The 20548-nt window shown below is 42.3% G+C and overlaps 2 protein-coding genes across 3 annotated transcripts in view; one reads left to right on the forward strand and one right to left on the reverse strand.

Moving 5' to 3' along the window:
- Window positions 1–20548, forward strand: part of tbcd (tubulin folding cofactor D) — a 28181-nt gene that overhangs the window by 2147 nt on the left and 5486 nt on the right. For both annotated transcript variants that reach the window (XM_061090016.1, XM_061090017.1), the window contains exons 7-33: window positions 389–444; window positions 1113–1245; window positions 1990–2035; window positions 4875–5007; window positions 5186–5328; window positions 5417–5477; window positions 5620–5694; window positions 5848–5942; window positions 10506–10662; window positions 12702–12759; window positions 12845–12874; window positions 13157–13242; window positions 13989–14069; window positions 14158–14231; window positions 14376–14493; window positions 15162–15222; window positions 15316–15338; window positions 15439–15470; window positions 15575–15637; window positions 15725–15801; window positions 16972–17053; window positions 17154–17272; window positions 17385–17476; window positions 17802–17942; window positions 18705–18788; window positions 19501–19659; window positions 20160–20298. In XM_061090016.1, the coding sequence (XP_060945999.1) occupies window positions 389–444; window positions 1113–1245; window positions 1990–2035; window positions 4875–5007; window positions 5186–5328; window positions 5417–5477; window positions 5620–5694; window positions 5848–5942; window positions 10506–10662; window positions 12702–12759; window positions 12845–12874; window positions 13157–13242; window positions 13989–14069; window positions 14158–14231; window positions 14376–14493; window positions 15162–15222; window positions 15316–15338; window positions 15439–15470; window positions 15575–15637; window positions 15725–15801; window positions 16972–17053; window positions 17154–17272; window positions 17385–17476; window positions 17802–17942; window positions 18705–18788; window positions 19501–19659; window positions 20160–20298 (2418 nt within the window). The remainder of the gene's footprint in view (window positions 1–388; window positions 445–1112; window positions 1246–1989; window positions 2036–4874; window positions 5008–5185; window positions 5329–5416; window positions 5478–5619; window positions 5695–5847; window positions 5943–10505; window positions 10663–12701; window positions 12760–12844; window positions 12875–13156; window positions 13243–13988; window positions 14070–14157; window positions 14232–14375; window positions 14494–15161; window positions 15223–15315; window positions 15339–15438; window positions 15471–15574; window positions 15638–15724; window positions 15802–16971; window positions 17054–17153; window positions 17273–17384; window positions 17477–17801; window positions 17943–18704; window positions 18789–19500; window positions 19660–20159; window positions 20299–20548) is intronic.
- On the reverse strand, window positions 6405–8324 carry znf750 (zinc finger protein 750). The gene is made up of 2 exons (XM_061089321.1): window positions 7047–8324; window positions 6405–6927 (listed from the first exon to the last, which is right to left on the reverse strand). The coding sequence occupies exons 1-2, from the start codon at window positions 8312–8314 to the stop codon at window positions 6405–6407; spliced, it is 1791 nt and encodes a 596-aa protein (XP_060945304.1). The 5' UTR covers window positions 8315–8324.

Here is a 20548-nt window from a genome sequence, read left to right on the forward strand (position 1 = left end):
CGAAAGGGATCGTCTTTGTTGTCAGGATTTGCGAATCGTATACAACAGTATAATTAACAGTCTCAAAGCTCAGCAGAAAACTCCTGTGACAGTTGAAGCAGCTTATAACAAAGTTCCCTCTTGTTTTAGAATCAGATTTTAAAGCAAAAGAAATCAAACAAGCAGAAGAAACTTAACAATCAGTGTGTCTCCCCTTTCAAAACTGAAATAACCACAGAGAAACGATCAAAAAGAGAATTTTATAGCGTTACATCTGATAAATATATTTTAGCCCTGGTTATGTTTGCCTCTTTGTTGTATAATTATATAACCTTTTAAGTATGTGATGATATTTGACAGTCCTGATGTCATACAGTATTAATTACAGTTTTGATTTGCTTGTTTGCAGTCTTATCTATCAGCCAATGATAGTTCCAGGGATGCTGCATGTGTACTGGTATCAAAGTAAGTGTATAAACAGACTATTACCTTGTACTTACATTTTGTGGCTGTCACCAAAATATATAGAGTAAGTTTCACAGTTTGAAACAGTGCAACAGTAATTTTTCTTTCAAGATCATTTAAATTTTTCAATATTTACATACATAAAAGATGAGTTGCCTTCCTGGTTGGAACATAATTATTGTTTTGATCAAATCAGGATCATCAAGAACTCACCAACAAGACATGTCTTCTACATTTAGGGTCCGACAGTGTGAAGGTCCTGTTGCTTTTTATTTCTGAAAATGACTTTTTATTAACTCCACTGTGCATAGTCCAGTCAGCACGTAAAATGTTCACCTATGATCACAGTCCCGGCCTGAACAGCTCCATATGTTAATATTAACTCAGGGTCATAGCGCCACCTACTGATCAGTGTGAAAATGAAGATGTCCCGCGGAGCTGTTTCGCCCTGTTCCCCTGTCCCCCCTTTTTGTTTTATTTCATGCATTGTATAATCATGTCACATTTTGGTTTCATTTATGTTTTTACCAACCATGTTGAACAATACAATGTAATTATCTTTCTAACCAATAGAGGGCAGGGTTGTTCTTAGAATGCCTTTGCTGTAGGCTTCCTTTGTTTCTCCAGATGAAACCCTGAAAGTCTTTCTGGTCTTCTTGCACGTACAGGTTCATGACGCGCCACGATGTGCAACAGAAGTGTCTCGCAGAATTTTTGGACTGGAGCCTCACCACTATATTCCAGACCAGTGACGAGTTACTGAAAGACATTAGGTTGCTGAATGGTGTTCTGCAGTCTCTGGTAAACACTCCCTTCTCCCTGATCATATTTAGTTTGTTACGTGTTCACGCCTGGTTGTGTCTATGTTTTGAACCGGTGCCATCTGTGGGCACCGCTTCATCCAAACCTGCAGGGGGTTGTTTGCAAGAGCTGACATGACTGGTATGTTCCACCTAATGTGATTTTAGCAGGTGTGAGTATTGCACCTGTTGCATGTGTGGGAGGTTCTGCTTCAAGTTTAATCCACAGATTTAAGAGAAATTCTCAAGAACAGGGTTGTGGGCATATTAGCAATTTCCAAATCACTCCCTGTCAGTTAAGGTGACGTACCTCAAGCCTCAAGCAAGAACATCAGAGTCAAATTATCGCCATACAAGCTTGCGTAACATTTAACAAAGTGTTCCTTTGTACTTAATGTCAAAAATCCATCTGGCGGGCCAGGCCTCTGTAGTTTGTAGAATGTTCGAAACTGGCTCCTACTTGTATGCAAACCTGCTGCAAACCTGCTGATCTGTGTGAAGATTGAGACCAAAGCGATGCAGAAAAACAAGCAACATAACAAGGCCAGAAAGGACTAGTAATGAACAGTGTGGTGTGTGGAATGCATGCTGGTTTCTGAGAGAACTCTGTAACTTAGTTAGTTTGTTGATGTTTTGTAAAAATCAATATTTCTAAATGTGTGATGCCCTCCATAATGTCACTGCTCTCATGTGTCCTCTTCAGTACGATGGATGGATCTGGTCTGATCTTGTTTGTGTCTCCTAGGCAAAGCTTTTCAAACATGGGAAACGAGATGACCTACTCCAGTATGGTAGGTTCCCTTGTTTCTCTGTTTTATAGCTAATGTATCTGCAGTAGTAAAATGAATGAAGATCGTTTTATTTTGCCGTCAGTCCCAATCAGTTATCTCAGGAGTTCAGATGGCCTCAACTTGTTGGAAATATTACTATAATTAGAAAAATAGCAGCTCACTCTATGATCTTGTTATATCAGTTAAATATTTATCCTACCAAAAGGCCTTTTAAATATACAAGATGAAAATAATTGTTTTTCTTAGCCTCTTGCCAGAGATCTCCCAAAAAAATAAACGTTGTATATCTGTGGGCTATGTTTATTCCTGTATATATTAATTTACTTCATTATTTTATTACATCATCAGTGTTTCCCCTACCATTCTATTAGGGGGGCGCTGCGCCCCCCCAAAGGCACCTCCCGCCCCCCCTGGAAGGTCAAGTTAATTGTTTATTTTATTTTTTATTTTTTAATATGGCCCCAGATTTCTACATAAATCATTTTAAGGTTACATTTCCTATAAAACAGGTCTATAGTTTGCATTTCTGTCTCGACATGGTCGCGCGGTTAGAGTTCTCCTCTGCTCTCTGTATCACGCACACACAGGTGAGGAACCTCCCACCGGCGCACACAGAGCATCCATCTGAAAACATGTCGCATGAACCACCTGAGAAGCAGTTACAAATATCCGCGTTTTTTAAACGCTCCCAGGTGGAGATGGTAACAGCCACTCTCCTGTGAGGAGCAGCCGGAGCAGCTCTCCTGCTCCGGGTCCGAGTTCAGAGAAGAGTCCATGTGTTGCACGCCCCGCCCCAGACAAGAATCTGCTCAGTCACCACCGGATGACCGGTTCTGACCCAGCTTGGCTTTCAGAGGGGCAATACTCCCCATGGTTGTACAAGACTGATCTTTGTCCGGGAAGCGCATTTCTCAGCGCCGGTCAGCCCGCGATTCTGCTTTCTCCGCTTGTTGTATTAAACCGTGAACGCACCTCGCCTCGCAACCTCAGCCTGAACCATTATTAAGCTGCATCACTTCCTTCTATCACTGTTTAATCTATTTTCATCGGACCATTGTTCAAAACCGGCAAATCTGACGTGAAAAGATTTTTATTACAGACGGAAGTTTCAAAACGGTAACTTAACACAAACGAGGGTTATGGCGAGGTGCTCTATTCTAACTCGTCCTGTTTGATTGCCATGGTAACAGTGGTTTCAGGTGGTAGAGAAGTCGTTATGGGAGGATTGCTAGTAGGATCTCCACTTTAGTTTTCTTTCACTTTAAGCGCATGCTCCATGACGTCTTTACAGCGACTTCAACCACTCCGCTGCAGCGTTTCCGTGTTTTCCTGACAGAGCTTCGTGTAGACGAGATAAACATAAGTACCGGATCCAAAAATGTTTCCGGATTCCGGCAATCCAGGTTACTTATGGAAGTCAGTAAATACATACATTACATACATACATATATACATGCATGCATAAATAAATAGATAGATAGATAAATTACAGTTCATAGAGAATGAATAGGGGATTATTTCAGTTTTCTTTTTGGTTTTAGGCAGTGGTGGGAAGTAACATAGTAGAAATACTTTGTTACTGTACTTAAGTAGATTTTTCACATATCTGTACTTTACTTGAGTATTTATTTTCCTGACGACTTTTAACTTTTACTCGTTACATTTGAGCACAAATATCTGTACTTTCTACTTCTTACATTCTCAAAACTGGCTTGTTACTTGAGCAGCGGAGGTTGGCGCACCTCTCTCTCACTCTCTCTCTCTCTCTCTCTCTCTCTCTCTCTCTCTCTCTCTCTCTCTCTCTCAGGTAATCAGGCCCAGTTTTCCACTCACTATAATGCCAATATAATTTTTGCAAAGATATTATATATCTATATATTGCCAATTCCAATCCTTAGACGCCCTTTGTGCTGACTCAACACAACTTAGAAGCTGTTGAGTCTTATACATGTATTGTACAAACTGGCTAATGTGTACAACTTCAGGCAGGGTTGTGTCTTCACTTTGTCGTCCCTACAGGTGTATTGTCACCCTGCTGGAAACAAATGCAAACACAACCCCAGGCCCATTCAGTGAAGATAGTCTAATGATAAATAAACAGGCTACATGTAGATGAGAGGACAAGCTGGCGGGCAGGTATACAGGCAGGTAAACATCCAGGCAGTTAAAATGCAAAATACAGCTCATAGACACAAAAGGTTCATTTGGTCTATCAGTGTTCTTAGGTAGAATCAAGAGGAACTTGTTTATTCTGTTGTGTTGATTCTTTGTTGTCGCTAGAAGTTCAGATCGATTGTCCAATACTATTTTAACCTCAGCATCTCGGGTTCAAAATTTGTAAAATTATACATTATATATAGTGTTGTTATAATTTTTTAGTCAGTTGAAATAAAATTTGGTACTTGTACTTTTACTTTTGATACTTAAGTACATTTCAACACCAGATACTTTTGATACTTAAGTACATTTAATATGAGCGACTCTAAGACTTTAACTCAAGTCATTTTCTGACGGGTGACTTTTACTTTAACCGGAGTCACTTTCAAGTAAGATATCTGTACTTTTACTCAAGTATGGCTTTCAAGTACTTTATACACCACTGGTTTTAAGAATGTTATGTCGCATACGTAGACAGTTGTGAGAGGAAACCAGACCCGGACATTTATAGAGTCTCCCTGCCAGTCCTACAGAAGGGACAACCTGGACAAACACATGACGTCCTCTGAGCATCACAGAATAGCCTGTCAGCGCCGAAATCCAATGTACAGTTCAAAATCATTAAAAGAAACCTAGGTGAAACACTGATCATACAATGAATATGTTTTCACGTGTTTCCCAGCTCCCACAATCCTGCGGTGTCTGGAGCAGAGGAACCTAGCGGAGAGCAGCCAGGCCATGCTGAGGAAGCCTGGGGTCAAACTGATCCAGAGACTCGGCCTCACCTTCCTGAAGCCACGTCTGGCTGCTTGGCGGTCAGACATGAAAGCAATAAATCAATATATGTTTTGTAAAAATGAACTTTGTCACATCTAAAACATGAGCTTGTGAAAGTCTATTAGTGTATACTTTATAATATGTTATGACCAAAATATGTTATGGTTATTAGTGGCAGTAGCACAAAGTTCAGAAGTGTATATTCATGTTTTTCAGTTACCAGAGGGGAAACCGCTCCCTCGGCGCAAACCTTTCCACGTCCGAATCCGCTCCAGCTGCTGATGCTCTGACTCCTCACATGGACACACAGGAACAGATAGAAGACTATGATATACCTGCAGAGGTAGAAACTGTTATCGGTACGTTCCTGCCTCCACTAAGTGTGAAAAGGTTGTTATTGCAATACGTGTTATCTGAAACTTTAATTTGCATGTGTTCTTTTTACAGAGCATCTGCTGGTGGGACTTAAAGATAAGGAAACCATTGTGCGGTGGTCTGCGGCAAAGGGGTAAAAAATCTGCCCCCACTAAACAAATTTGCAACGGCTTATAACAAGTTCTCCTTGTAGCTTCTTGTTTTTTTGTATTCTCTATTTGAAAGACAGAATTTCCAGATGTCTTTGTTTGATTTGAATGTATTCCCCCCTTCAGCAATGGGAGGGTGACTGGGAGGCTTCCCAAAGAGCTGGCCGACGAGGTGGTGGGATCCTTGCTGGATTGCTTCAGGTAGGTTCATGTTTGCTCTCACCATCAGTGACTCTCAGCTGCTCTTTTTCTATTTTAAAATACCTGTCATGCAGGGACAAAACGTTAAGCTCCCCCACTATTCAAGAAATGTGTCCTATATTTTCAACTGCAACGTGTGTGTTGTGTTTCAAGCTTCCAGGAAACGGACAAGGCTTGGCACGGAGGCTGCCTGGCCTTGGCCGAGCTGAGCAGAAGAGGCCTGCTGCTTCCCTCCAGGTTGACGGAGGGTATGTTTCCACAAATTCACACTGAAATCGTTATTACAGTATTAGATAAATTGATTACTGTAAGCAAGTCAGCGTTTGTTACTTATTTATTAAAAATGTGTACATTTACAGTGCATTGCCATATCTTATATCTCCAACTTTACACAATGACAAACCTGTCCAGATTTAAATATTAAAAACCCTTAAAAAATGCTTTCCATCTTTTCCCATCTAGTCTGATGTCAAGACGTTATACACACACACACACCTGTGGCAACATGTCTTTTCATTTAACACATATTTATTTTTCTTAATGACTGACCATGTGCCACTACTGTAGACATTTCACATATTTTTTAGATTAATCAAATCTTTCAGTGCTTAATTAATATTTACATTACAGTTGAACGTCGCGGCTGAAAGGTGGGAGATGCTTTGTCCTTATTTACAAATCTTATAAAAGTCCGAGTTGAATTGTTCCTCTCAGCGATGCCTCCTCCTCAGAACCCGTCCTGGAACCTTTGCTCGCTTGTTGGGTTTATGGCAGCTGTTTTCAGCCCTGACACTCTTTGCTCTCTTCTTGCCAATTGTCTTGAGCTTCGTCTTCTCTGGAGATCCAGGACTTCTAGCCTCCATGTTGTATTCTGAGGGCCTGACTGCAGAGCTGAAGTCACATGAGGAGACAGCAGAGCTCGCAATGGAGAGCTGACAGAGAGCCAGCGCTGCCGTCTGCCTCCCGTCAAACGTCTCCTCATCCAGCTCATCGTCTGGCGTCCGCTGGAGATGTTCAGGGCTGCTGTGACAATCTCGAATGCTGAGGTTCAGAGGCAAATCATCCTCCCTTAGTTTCTCTGTGTCTGAACACCTCAGTCTGTGGTCAGATGGGCTGTCGTCTGTGTCCTGTTTTCTCGTTGAGAGGTTGAGGGGAGCCAGGTCTTGTTCTGACTTAGTTTGTGGACATGGCTCAGAGACAGAAGTGGAGGAATAGCTGCAGATCTCTGCCGACCTGAGAGAAACAGACCAAAACAAACATTTGAAGGACAACACAATCATTGTAAATGCAATACACTGCAGCTGAGGAATAATTGATTCCTGGATACATAAACAAATAGGGATTTCGCTTACCCTCTGTCCACAGGCTGAAGTCTTAAATGCAGCAGGCTCTCAGCAGACTCTTGTCTCAGGTCAGACGTGATGTCCTGCGTGGGGACGGCTGTGTGGACGAGTTGGGACGTGGTCTGAGAGTCGCCCATGCTGGTGTACTGCAGGGGCTCTGTGTCTCTCTGGAGGCTGTGTGCATGGTGGGGTCTGTCCGGGGACCCCAAAGCAGAACAACCCTCTTTGGGGCTGAGCCTGGTGGCCTTGTCTCCACTTTGCACATGGCTGCTCTGCTCTTGAGCAGATGTGTTGAGACCATTGTGTCTGGGATGTGAGTGCATGTATAACTCGTAATCCTTGGGCCTCAGGGTTTGGTCGTACAAAGGGATGTATCTGGGTCCTGTAAATGGCATGGAGAGCTCATGTGGCCTGTACAGGGTATAGTGCATAGGGGGGGGCGGGTGCAGAGGGTGGCAGTACCTGTATGCGTATGTAGGGAAAAGGGAAGCGTGAGGTGGGGCAATGGGTTGTGGCATCAGCGGCCTCTGTGGGTCCATCAAGTCTGGCTGGAAAGAAGAAGAGTTGGGCTCGTTTGCATGGTGGTTCCCTGGGAGGTAGTAGGACGGGTACAGGGGGCGGTCGGGCAGGAGGTAAGTCGGGTATTCAGGAACCATGGGAGGGGCTAATGGCTTTAAGGGGCCGGACGAGGGAATCGGGCCCCATGAGAAGGCTGGGTGGCTGAAAGCGGGAGCCGGGGTTTGTGAATCCTCTGACTGCTGCACAGACGACTTGAAGGTGTCGGATCCATCCCGGTTGGGTGTGACGGGGTAGAAGGCGGATGGGCGTGGCAGGGATGGTGCTTCATTGCTCTCCCTGTCCTCTCTCTCTGTAACTGTATGTGGTGCTGTCACATTCTGGACGTCCTTATTCACTGGACTGTCACACCCTACGTCTACGTCTTCTGTGTCTTCTCTGCACTCGGCTGTGTCCTCCTCGGCCTCCTGGTCCTGAGGACTGTCGTCCGGACCCTCTTCCACGGCCTCGGGGCTCGGACAATCCTTGGAGGTGTCCGAGGTTCCCTTTGCCACAGCTTTGACCTGTCGAGCTGTTGGCCCAGTCTTCTGGGACATCAGGGAGATAGAGTTTTTACACAAGTTGTATTTCATGTGGTTGAAGAGATGGGACTTTTCATTGCAGGTGAAAGGACACTGGAAGCACTGGTACTTGAAGGGCTTGCCTGGCGGCCGGGGAATGTAGTGAGGTCTCTTTGGCTTGCGTTCCTGAGCAGTCTCCATCTCGGTTGATATGAACGTTATCTGCAAGAAACAAAGAGAATAATGAAGTTTAAGACAAAGTAGTCACACTGAAGCAAAACGCTCAAAGAGAAACTTGTGAATCATTGCCTCTTTTGTTCCAGATTGTCACTGAGTAATCAGGCTTATAAAGTTGTTGGACTGGTTCAGGTGGAGAGAGTTAGTTACTGGAAGGTTTTTCTCTCGCTGTTTATTTTTTCGCTCGGTCAGAAAAATCTCTAGCTGCACAAAACACTGCAGCCTCGGGCTAATGTTCCTTCAACGGTTTCTTAACTCTGTTTTGGACTCCAAGTTGAGTGTTAGTTAAATATGAAAACTTGTCTCCTGTATGCAAAAAAATACCTGTGTGTTTGCATAGGTGCACTGGTGTGTTAGTGTTGCTTTAGTCTATTGACAGCAGCCTGCAAACGATTTTATTTGGCCTGTGTTCAGCTGTCTATCATTCAGATCTTCCTCCACTCGTGTGTCCTGTGAAGTCGGGGAGCTGCTGAGGCACGAGGTGGGCAGTTGTCGGGTAGACTAGACACTTACTAACACAGACCTGGAGGGCATGCAGAGACTTGCTGTCTCACCCAACCTTACTAAACTCTGGGCTGTCGGCGTGGGAACTACCAGCCACCTGCTTCCCATGACTACACCTGCGGGATGCACTGTCTCCTTCATCATTTGATGAGCTCACCAGCTTTGGAGAAATTCAAAATGTGTTATTCTTCATTAATGTCCCTGGCATCTGAAACACTCCTGGTTTGCCTTTGAAATGAAACATCACCTGAAGCAGTGAGTTAAGTGTTGCTGGGTGTCGCTCGGAGGAACCTGCTTGTCGTGCGCTGTCGCAAGAAGCCGCCACTCAAGTTTCTGTTAAGCTGTAGTAGCATGCAAAGCCACTCCCTTCTTCCAGATTAAAATGCATTTGAAGTCCCTTTTTAACATTTTTGCAGTTCCCTTCCAATATGACACAATAAAAAACCTTTCTGGTTAGTTTTTGCTTTCGTAAAAATATAAATTTGGTTCCTTGGATCTCTGGTGTCAATATATGTTGTTGAGAAAAAAAGGGCTGTATTATTGACCTAAAAATCTTAAATTCTTTAGAGGGTTCTCTAAAGAGGTCAGGCACTTTACCTGTGATTCAGCCACAGCAGTGCAAGCAGGTGCCTCACACTAGAGTCCATAGGTAACAGGTGCATGCAACACTTACACTCCCTTAAAAACAACTTTACAGTTTAGAGAACGGCTCCTTTACAAAACATTCTTAGTCTTACCAAAACTCAGAAAGGCTTCGACCGAGTGCCATACGTTTTTTTAAATAGGATTCAACGCTTCTCAGTTTTTATTTAAGAGACGATAAAGAAAACACGTACCTTCTCTGAGTGTCCTCTCCGGAGTGTTGGGCCTGAAGAGAGCGGCTCCACAGTCCAAGGCAAACGTTAGTGTCTCGTCAGGACATTCGCTCCAATATGTGCTAAGAGTAGAGAGTGTGTGTCTGTGTGTGACTGTGCATGTGTGTGTGCTGAAATTGGTGATGATAGTTGTGTGGTGAGTTCCTTTCTCTGAGGTGTTGTCTCACCAGTGGGTGGAGCTTCAGCCCAAACAGCAGGGCCCTTGGGCAACATTGATGTACTTGATATTAGTCAGGCCTCGAGGGATGATTTACATGACGGGGTGAGGTGGGGGCTATCGTCTTTCCTGCTCCTCAGTCTCTTGTGTAGAAGTGACCACGCGGGCCCTGTACAGAAGAAGAACATGACCATGCTTATTTGCATAAACGCAGCAAGTTGCAAGTCAAGCACAGTCGCACGCTGGCAAAATCGGTGTGAGATTTGCATACTTGCAGGTGTATTTGTTGCTGTTCTTGTTCAGCGTTACCTCCCTTCTGTGCAAAGAAAAGAATGCAGACTTGTTATGGCTAATAGTTATTCTTTGTTTCTCAAACACGATATATAAATACCAGCATTTGCATTTTTTTTCTAATGCTTTTAATCAATTCTAATCAACAAAGCAGTTCTCTGTTTTTCTTTAAATGTGCTGCAGAATGATTTAAAATGATCCTTACAATTTTCACATATTTGAACACTCCCGACTTCTCAAGATTGTTTACAGTATACGTTGAATGCTTAATGCAAATGCTTAGTTTTTTGTTTTAAAGTGCTGATCCAGCTCTGTCGTCTGCTTGCAGTCGTGCCGCTCATCATCAAGTCGCTGACCTATGACGAGAAGAGGGGCGCGTGCAGCGTTGGATCCAACGTGAGGGACGCCGCCTGCTACGTGTGCTGGTCTTTCGCCCGAGCTTACGAGCCCAAAGACCTCCAGCCCTTCGTCACTGAGATTGCCAGGTAGCCTCTTCTTTCCTTTCCCATTCAAACACACCACATGCGTAGATTGCTGCAAAACCACAGAGCGCTTTGCCATCTATTCATGTCAAGTAGACTTAAGAGTAGTAGTCTTAAGAGTGAATCTTGTGTGACCCCAAATGATTTAATTCTATATAAATAAGATTGTTTGAATACATAATGAAAAAGCCAGGATCATCTACACAATAAAAATTGTACTTACATTTCAAAAAATTGTATTTAGCAGGATTGTGCAAAAAAAAAACAACAAAGACAGATTTTTACAAAACTTTATTTTTCACTCTCTTTATCATTGTAAGGACATTTTTCACAGATTTCACAGAGAATTGTTCATGGATCTTGATGCAAAAATCATAATTAGGGTACAGATATCTCATTTGTTTGCAATTTAAAAAAATAAAAGTGCAAATCTAGGGAATTTAAATGGGTTTTCATAAGGAGACTGTTGGGCCTTGGCCTGAAAATAGATGTATATAAAAAGGCACTGAAATGTAGACCTTGTTCAGAGATGTAATATGTAACATTGGAAGCTTTATCTACCTCTTAAAGTGATTTATTTGGACAAAAGTGATTCTTACATTAATATTTGTTGTGGCTTTACTCAGTGTGACCTGGATGCTTATTGTGGCTGAATTCATTCAGGATCTGAAGCAGGGGGCAACCTTCAAAGTAACGAGACACATCTCGATACTTACTGTAATCAGCCAGTGCAGAGAAACTCGGGTGCAATATCATCCAGTGACGTTGGTTCAGTCTTTGTCAATACTAACGGTTTGCCTCCAGCGAGCGTGTATGGACCTGTGGCCTCTGACTGTGCAGACCAGCTCTGCAGAGTCAGTTTGAACCCCTACTACCATTATCATGAGCATTATCATGATCAGTCGCAACAACACCCTCCCTTCTCCCAGCCTACAGGATTGCCAGGTTTCGCCTGTTGCTGTAGGTTTCGGTCGCCGTTTGCCAGCAAAGCTCCGACAAGCTGGTTCCTGCTCTATTCATCACAGCTCGACGACAGTAGCTGAAAACTCACTTTTGAGAATGTGGGACTTAGGTGACTTGGGGGCACACACACCCACATGGTTGTCTACTTCCACAGTTACAGATACAGAGCAGGATCCATTGTGCAATCATTTTGTTTCCAAGCCCTCGGGGTAGGGGCAGTTAGTGAAGCTGCAGGCCTGAATCCTGGTGTCTGGAAGCAGGGAACAGACAAGGAGAGCAAACTAAATAAACAACAGTTAGTGTCAGGCTGTCCTTTCAATGTATAATTAGGTTACACCCCCTTTGACAACTGACATTCACACATCCTTGCTCCTGGAACTTATAGTGACAACGTAGCGGGCGAGGATGTTCAGATTCAATTTCCCATATCGCAGCCGTCATGGTTAATCACACTGAGGCTGTGTTCATGATGCAATGCTGGGAACCTGCAGCAAAAAAAATCTGTTTTGTGGTGATGCAAATCTGAGTCAGAGATTTTTTTTTTCTTAGTAATCTGTTGAAACACTTGTTGTTGAAATGTTACACAGCTTATTGAGAAGGTTAGTTACTCAATAAGGAAAGTTACGAGATTGTATATCTGTCAGTTTTTACAAACAAATAAATCTAGCAAAAAGGGATGAATTTTATTAGGACTGGACAAAATCAACAACTTTTACGATTTAATTCCCATCAATAGCAATAAAATTAAAGTCTAATATTGATATGTATTGCTCATGCATTGTGTGAGCACAGAGATTAAGTATAACACGTAATTGATCTACCTCAGATTTACATATATTTTGCTGTTGATGAAGTGTTTGTCATTCATATTTCTTATAAGTTTAAAGACAAATTTTGTCTTTAAACTTAAAGAAATATGAATCATGAAAACTTTAATCTTGATTTACTTGATTTATATTTGTGGCTGTAAAACCACAGTTAACAATGACATTCCTCTGTGCAAACAGTTTACAGCTCTTCACACAAGTCTTGTTTCAGATATTAACCTCATCTTATATTCTTTGTGTTTCTCTCTGCAGTGCTTTGCTGATCACTACCGTGTTTGATCGAAATGTCAACTGCCGCCGAGCCGCCTCTGTAAGTGATCTGTTTCATATCCAATGATCTCTGAACATCTACAGTTACATGACACAAGTTCACTTAATGTCTCGTTTCCTCCCAGGCTGCCTTCCAGGAGAATGTCGGCAGACAGGTTAGTGACTGAAGCATTAACTGCTCGTAGACTATGACTAACAGAATCACTGTGATTTGAATTTATTTGCTGCCAAAGAACCAGGTCTTGCTCTAACTTGCCTTGTCGGCATTAGTTTGTGAAGCAGAGTAATGGCCTCCCAGCAAACACTTGTTTATCCAACAGTCCTTCGGCCACAAAGTGCCCTTACAACCTGAGCTCTTCACCTCTCAGTAACATCGACCTTTCTAACACAATGCACTGAAAACACATCAGCTGTTTATTGCTTGTTTGTCTCAACAGGGAACCTTCCCTCATGGAATTGACATTTTAACTGCAGCAGACTACTATGCTGTGGGGAATCTCAACACCTGTTTTCTCAACATCAGGTAAGAAACACTGTTTTCATGTCACTGGGGACATTTGCAGGTTCTTGGCTTTAATTATCACATCTTCTAAAATCCTGAAAAGTGAAGGTGCACTTGAGCTGAGGACGCACACTTGTTCTAGCAGACTAAACAATTAAACGGTTAGCAACAGGTGTTGTCCCATTCTGCCTCACACATAGAAGTATGTAATGTGTAAACGCATCAGTGATGCACATAATGTTTAAAAGTTAGTTTAGAGTTAATAGGATAGTTAATGTAGTAGATTAAGGCCATTTCTATGAGCTGGAAGTGCCATTGGGTACATGATAAATAAGAGTGATACCGCCCCCATTTAAAGTCAAACTCCTCCCCCTTATCCAGCAGCCTCTATGTGAGGCTGTACATTTTTCCACATTGTTGTGTGGTAAAACCAAAACTCAAGGTTTTTGTGTAGACATATCCAGCACTCACATTTTGAAGAATGTGTGTTTATGAACAGCAGCAACTTTCTCTGGGTGAGACGCGTGAGGAGTGAACTGTGTTTTCCATCCAACACAGAAACGCTTCAACCCTTTCAGGAATTTTCACCCCTGGCAGAAATGCAGCAGAGCAAATATTCAAGCAGTGCAGTGGATGTAAAGATGTTAGCCTCAGGGCACGTCTGACCAAGGAACTGCACATAAGAAATGAAAAGAAGTAAAGATGGATAAAATAGTTGATCTTTCTCCGCTGGCATTCATCCTGCATTGTTGTTGTTGTTCTCGCAGCGTTTACATTGCTAGTTTCCCAGAGTACACCAACGCCATGATCGACCATTTAGTAGCCATGAAGATCAACCACTGGGATTGGTAAGTGCACTCAAATATGATGAAACAGACGTCACAGTTAGTTTTTTTATCTTTAAAACAAGTCTCCTGTTCTGTGTCTGTTTTGCAGTGTGATCCGAGAGCTTGCGAGCAAAGCGCTCCACAACCTGACGCCTCAAGCACCCGATTATATGGCAACAACAGGTAAACAATGTGACCGTACCTGTTTCCCAGGGAGTGAAGTGCCTTCAACAAGATGCACATGGGACATGACTGATTGGAACTGACTGAAACGTATAATTATTGCTTATGAGTAGATAAATGCACTTTCCTCCTCGTTGGTTTCAGTTCTGCCGCAGCTGTTGTCCATGGCCGTGGGCATTGACCTCCACAGTCGCCATGGAGCCATCATGGCGTGTGCAGAGGTCACACACGCTCTGTACAAACTGGGCCTTCAGACCGACAGGTAGACTCCTCAGAACTATGACCAAGGAACAATGAGCTCAGGCTGGATGTCCAAGGCTTGTGCTTCTCGTGTATCAGCTTTAGCTTTACATTGAGTCACAATGATGAGCACCATTGTCTCTGAAAGATAAACACCCGGGAATGTTCTAATCCCGGAAACTTGCTAGACAACATCTCCCCCATCCAGACGTTTTTCAAGAATTTGCAAATTCTCCTCTAGCCATCTGGATTAAATGTGTAAACTACACAATACAAAAGGTTTTCAGCCTGTCTCGAGTTCGTTCAGCTGGTTCGACGAGTCTGACGAATCTTAAATGTCTTCCTAAGACTTTTGTAGGTTTTTCACACATCACTGAGTATTTATCTCGTAGAAAAATGGATTGATGCTAGCAGCTAACAGTAAAGCTAATACATGACAGGCACAAACTGGGGATTCCTAGTCCCACCTGAACAGTAGAAAATACTGTGAAGATGAGCTCTACATGTGATGTGAAGTTGTATGGAAACAAGACTTGGAAAGTGTATGTTTGTTTGTGTTTGTGCTCAAAACTTGCTGATGATGCAGCTTATATAGATTTATTTTTATTTTATTTATAATCACAAATACACTGGTAAATAAGTGAAGCTTCTCTTCTGTTCCCTGAACGGTTGCTTGCCTCTGTCCTGTAGATCTGTGTTGGACATGATTTCTTCAGAATGTGTGGACGCACTGAAAAACATTCACCAAAAGGTAAGAGTACCTAAAAAAAACAACATTTAAAATTTAATATACTTTGTCAAAATGTCCCCTGTTGTTGATTTTAATTTGTTGATGCACTTTCAGCTTCAGGACAGAAAGCAGTACAGGTAGGACGAATCATTCAATCTACTCTCTAGAGTTTGGAGTATGGTTAAAAACATAATTATAATTTCGGCTTTATAATAAAATTATGCTCTTTTATTTAAGGGGTCTTGGTGGAGAACTTATGAGGCCGGCAAGTGAGTTGAATAGCAGAACAACGTTTTTCCTGGTTTTTAATTAGTTGAAGTTGGAAGAGTTTCTGTTAATTCAGCTGATTTGATTGTTGTCATCTTCTCTGCAGTGTGCAACATAATAGAAAAACTGTCCCTGTCCAAAATGCCTTTTAAGAACGACCCTGTAATCGGTAAGTTATTAAACACTTGTGATTATACTTTTGATTTAATTCAGTATCACACCCAATAGTGTCTGACGTCGTGTCACTGTGTTTTAGCTGAATGGCAGTGGCTCATTGATGACACCATCAAAAACCTTCATCTCGTTTCCAGTGGAGCGAAGGACGGGATTATGGTAAATTTAATACGTTTTTATAGTTCTCTGTTAAATACAGGTGACAGCAGGGATTCAAGCAAATTCTAGTTAATAGATAGATAGATAGATAGATAGATAGATAGATAGATAGATAGATAGATAGATAGATAGATAGATAGATAGATAGATAGATAGATAGATAGATAGATAGATAGATAGATAGATAGATAGATAGATAGATAGATAGATAGATAGATAGATAGATAGATAGATAGATAGATAGATAGATAGATAGATAGATAGATAGATAGATAGATAGATAGATAGATAGATAGATAGATAGATAGATAGATAGATAGATAGATAGATAGATAGATAGATAGATAGATAGATAGATAGATAGATTACTTTATTCATCCCCGAAGGGAAATTAAGTCGTCATAGCAGCCGGTATATTTGAATACAATAAAATACAATACAATAGAATAAAATAAAAAAATATTGAGGTAGAAAGAATAAAAAAACAGAAGCACAAGATAAAATAAAATAAAATAGGTAGATAAGGTGCAGTGGCAAGATGATGGTAATAGTACTGATGATATGATGGTAATGTTATTGTTAGACAGTATATAAAAATAGTACAGTATATATAGCAGTATATAGTAATAATGGCAGCAACAGTAAATATAATAGTAATAGTAATATAATGATAATAATTATAACATGTACACATGTATAAATATGTGTATATAGACTTATGTATACAAAGAATATACAGAGAGTATGATATAATATATGATATATAGTAGAGGAATGAATATAAGTATTTGACTATACAATAGGTAATATAATATACTATGAGTGTAAGAATATGTAGACAGAGTGTGCAAAAGACAATATTATTGTATAAAATGATATATAATATCAATATGGTTTATATGAACACATATCACATATGAAGTGAAGTAAGAGTATATGGAGCAGAGTGTTGTACAGGTCCACAGAGCAGGAGACAGGTTCAGTGCAGTTCTGGGATGGAGGCTCTGACAGAGGGGGAGGAGTTGTACAGTCTTATTGCGGTTGGGAGGAACGACTTCCTGTACATATCTGCAAAGAAACAGTTCTTTAAAGTAGTTAAACAAAGTGTCTGCTCTTGGAGAAGAGTCTTTCTCTCTTCACTCCCTCACTGCTCCTCCTCTCTCTCTGCAGGCGTCTCTGTTGGCAGCTTTCTCTGCCTTGTGTGAGGAATACTACGAGGTCGAGGAAGGTCAGGCCGACCCGCAGATCCAAGGTAGGCTCAGTACAGTTTCCCACTGCACTGGTGTTCCTCTGTCTTAGTTTAACAAATAATCTCTGCACTCTGTGTGTTTGTCTAACGTGCACATGTGTAGATGTCCTGGTGTCTCAGTACATCGAGGGGCTGAAGAGTTCTCAGATGCTCACTCGCTGTGGATCTGCTCTCACGCTCGGCTGTCTGCCAAGATTCATGATCCGTGGCAAACTGAATCAGGTGTGCTTCTAGTTCTAGTTCTACGTGCATTTTCAAGGCATTTGACTTCTCACTGTCTTCGTATTCAGGCCGTAAATGTGTGTGTACATGTGTGTGTACATGTGTGTATTAGATCTTTGAAGGCCTCCAGCAGATGTGTGCTGTCAGCCAGAGGGAAGGGAGATTCACCGAGGCCAGGAGAGACGCCGTCAGAGCTATTGCTCAGTGAGTTTTCACCTACCTGTCTATGGAAATCTCATCTTTGCATCTTCTGTCTCAACGTTTACCTATATTTGAGTTTTAGCTTTCTGATAATGGTCCAGACTTGTGTCTCAAAGGCCCCTCTGTCCCCCCCTCCCTCTCTTTGTCTCGCTCGTCCTGCTAGCTTCACTGCGTAGTAAGATAAACCGTTGACTGACTCTACCTGCAGGACCTGAAGGACGTGTTACCCACGGGTTTTCCATCTTTTCCCACAAAAAAAAACTTGATCTGATTTTCTTGTTTATGTGATATTTCTCTTGTACCTTTTTTTTTTTTTGCTCTCCATCAGAGTGTGTGTGAAGGTGGGGGTCTGCTCCGGCGGCTCCTCGGACTCGACTCTGTGTCTGGAGAACGTGTCCCAGGTGTACGACACGCTGCTGGAGAGCATCAACGACTACACAACAGACGGCAGAGGGAACATCGGGGCGTGGTGAGAGAACTGTCTCCTCAACACGTATCTAGATGTAAACATGTGGACGCACTCGGGCTCTTTTAATTGCCTCAGGCTTTAGCAATGTTCTCCTGCCCGAGGCCTCTGGTGCTGTGTCAGTCCCTCCACCTCGGGACATGAAGACATGACCTGAATTCTGTCTCCGTCCCTCCAGGCCATGCTTAGCGACTCGCCAGGAATGCCACCAGGCCTGTCACTTGTCCACACAGCATGGGATGGGCTGTTTCTTTCAGGCAATCTTTTTCTTTCCACTATTTCTTCCGTTCTTTTTCGTACTTCCTTATCTTATATCAGTGTTTTCTTTGCTGCGGTTTTTTAAAGCTCACGCCCCCACACAGGGACACATTTCTATCTCTTTCTTTTCACCTTCACAGCCATAAATGTTCGGTCTTTTCTGTGTTTGTGTCACATTTTCTCTCAGCCAATAACCATGGGTTCCACCGGTCGCCTGAGCACCTGTTTCAGGGTGTGACTTTGGAATGAATGACCTGATTAACGTTCCACATAAACAAATTGTGCCCTGCAGACATAAAGCTGCTTTGACTATAAAGCTGCGAACTTCAGGAATGCACTCTTCAAATGGTGGCGTTTGTGCTTATTCCAGCCTGTGATGTGTTTTAAAAGATCATTTTAAGGACTTTCTACTTCAATAGATTCTGGATGACTCTGGCCAATGAGTTTAAAGTAGATCCAAAGCCAAATCAGTTCAAGCAATGAATCTCCCCCTGTCTTTTTCCCCAGGGTGAGAGAGGCAGCGATGACCAGTCTGATGGACGTGACCCTGGTGGTGGCCAGCGGTTCTCCAGAGATCCTATCACCTGACATGTGAGTAGAAAACTCTGATTGACACCAGTTTATGGCTCATTTTTATAAAACTAAACCATACAGCCATAGAAACTCTTCACTATCACCAGCTGCTGACCATAAAACCTGTATTATCAGTTGTTCACAGACCTGTGGTATGTTCATGGCCTTGAGTAATCCGTATCACCTCAATGTCAGAAGGTGCGGCCACATAACTGAGCACCAAGTCAGTGTAGCTTTATGGTAATTCTAGTAGAGGAACAGGATAAAAAAATATGTAAGATCCACTTTCACCGTTGATACTAGCTGAGATTAAAAAGAGTCATGTCATGGTAGAATACAAACACAGAAAACTTCCTAGGAGGAAGACTGTATACCTCACTCTTAATCCATCGTGATGCACAGTGTTTTTTATGGTGTCAATATCTCTATATAATGTTAATTGTCGTACTGAGATTTTGTGATACCCAATGTAAATTTGACATTGATTCCTGTTCTACTGTGCCATACCTCCTAATAAAAATATTTAAAAAAAAAAAGAATACAAACACAGTGTTCATGTTTGGCTTCTGTAACGTATAAGATTAATCAGTTATTAACTTATTGCAAGTCATCTTCCATGTGTCACCCTTGCTTTCCCGCTCTTCAGTTTGAAACAATGGCTGATTTGTTGATTTGATCTTTCTTGGGGAAGCATTTCAAACTGTTTGTTTTCTATCATTGTTTGATGCAGAGTGAGGTGCATGATGTGCGGCCTGGCCAAGCAGGCAGCGGAGAAGATCGATCGGTACCGAGCCCACGCTGGCAACATCTTCCTGCGCCTCCTTCACAGCACAGAGCCTGCAGTTCCCCACATTCCCCACCAGAAGGAGCTGTTGGACATTTTCCCTGTGTGAGTTACTCCTGCCTGTAACTCAATGATTTAAACCAGCCAATCATTCCATCAGTTGGCCTGCTTTATCTTTAAAACAGCAGCAATCCACCAAGGAACAATCGCATAGAGTTTTTCACGCTCCATGGTCCAATCCTCATGGAAAGTTTTTCGAAGTTGTATTATCTTTGGATCCAGGATGTGTCGGTTCTGTCTCTTCATGTGATCCCACCTTCACCACATGATGCTGAGATCAGACATCTGTGGACTCTCCCTGTTCTTCTTCTTCTTTATCCTCTCTATATTCTTTACGACTATGGCTATAAGGGTTCTGGGTTTGTTTTCCTTTGCGACCGATCAGACGCCTCCTGATGTTATTGCGTAACATCTGAAGCGCCTAAACCTTTCGCACAGCACTGTCCATAAAACATGAAAGCTTTATGCAGAGCGATTTTTATGTACAGTAACTTGTATGGTTCTTATTAATTTTAATCTTTGACTCCACCTGCTTTGTCTTTCAGTGAGACCACAACCAGTCTGAACTGGAATGCTCCATCCCAAGCTTACCAGTATATCACCCAGCTGCTTGCACTGCCCCAGTATCAGTACCACACCCTGCTCGGGCTCTGTGCGTCTGTGGGAGACATCACCGAGTCCACAGTAGGTCAAGTGGGATGAGAGGATTAGAGCATTGTGAAATCAGAGCATTATGTCGTCAAGATGGGCGAGAAAATGACATGTGATAAATCGAAAAACAAACTCAGACACTTCCATACAGGAGACAATGGTTCAGTGAATTAATATGAGTCATAAACTCCGGCTGTCTCAGTCACTAGATCTCAGCACAGACTGTATATAAAGACAGACAACATGTCTCTCACTTCCCCCACTATTCAGAAATAAACATTAA

This window comes from Limanda limanda, chromosome 17, assembly GCF_963576545.1.
Source record: "Limanda limanda chromosome 17, fLimLim1.1, whole genome shotgun sequence".
Lineage (NCBI taxonomy): Eukaryota > Metazoa > Chordata > Actinopteri > Pleuronectiformes > Pleuronectidae > Limanda > Limanda limanda.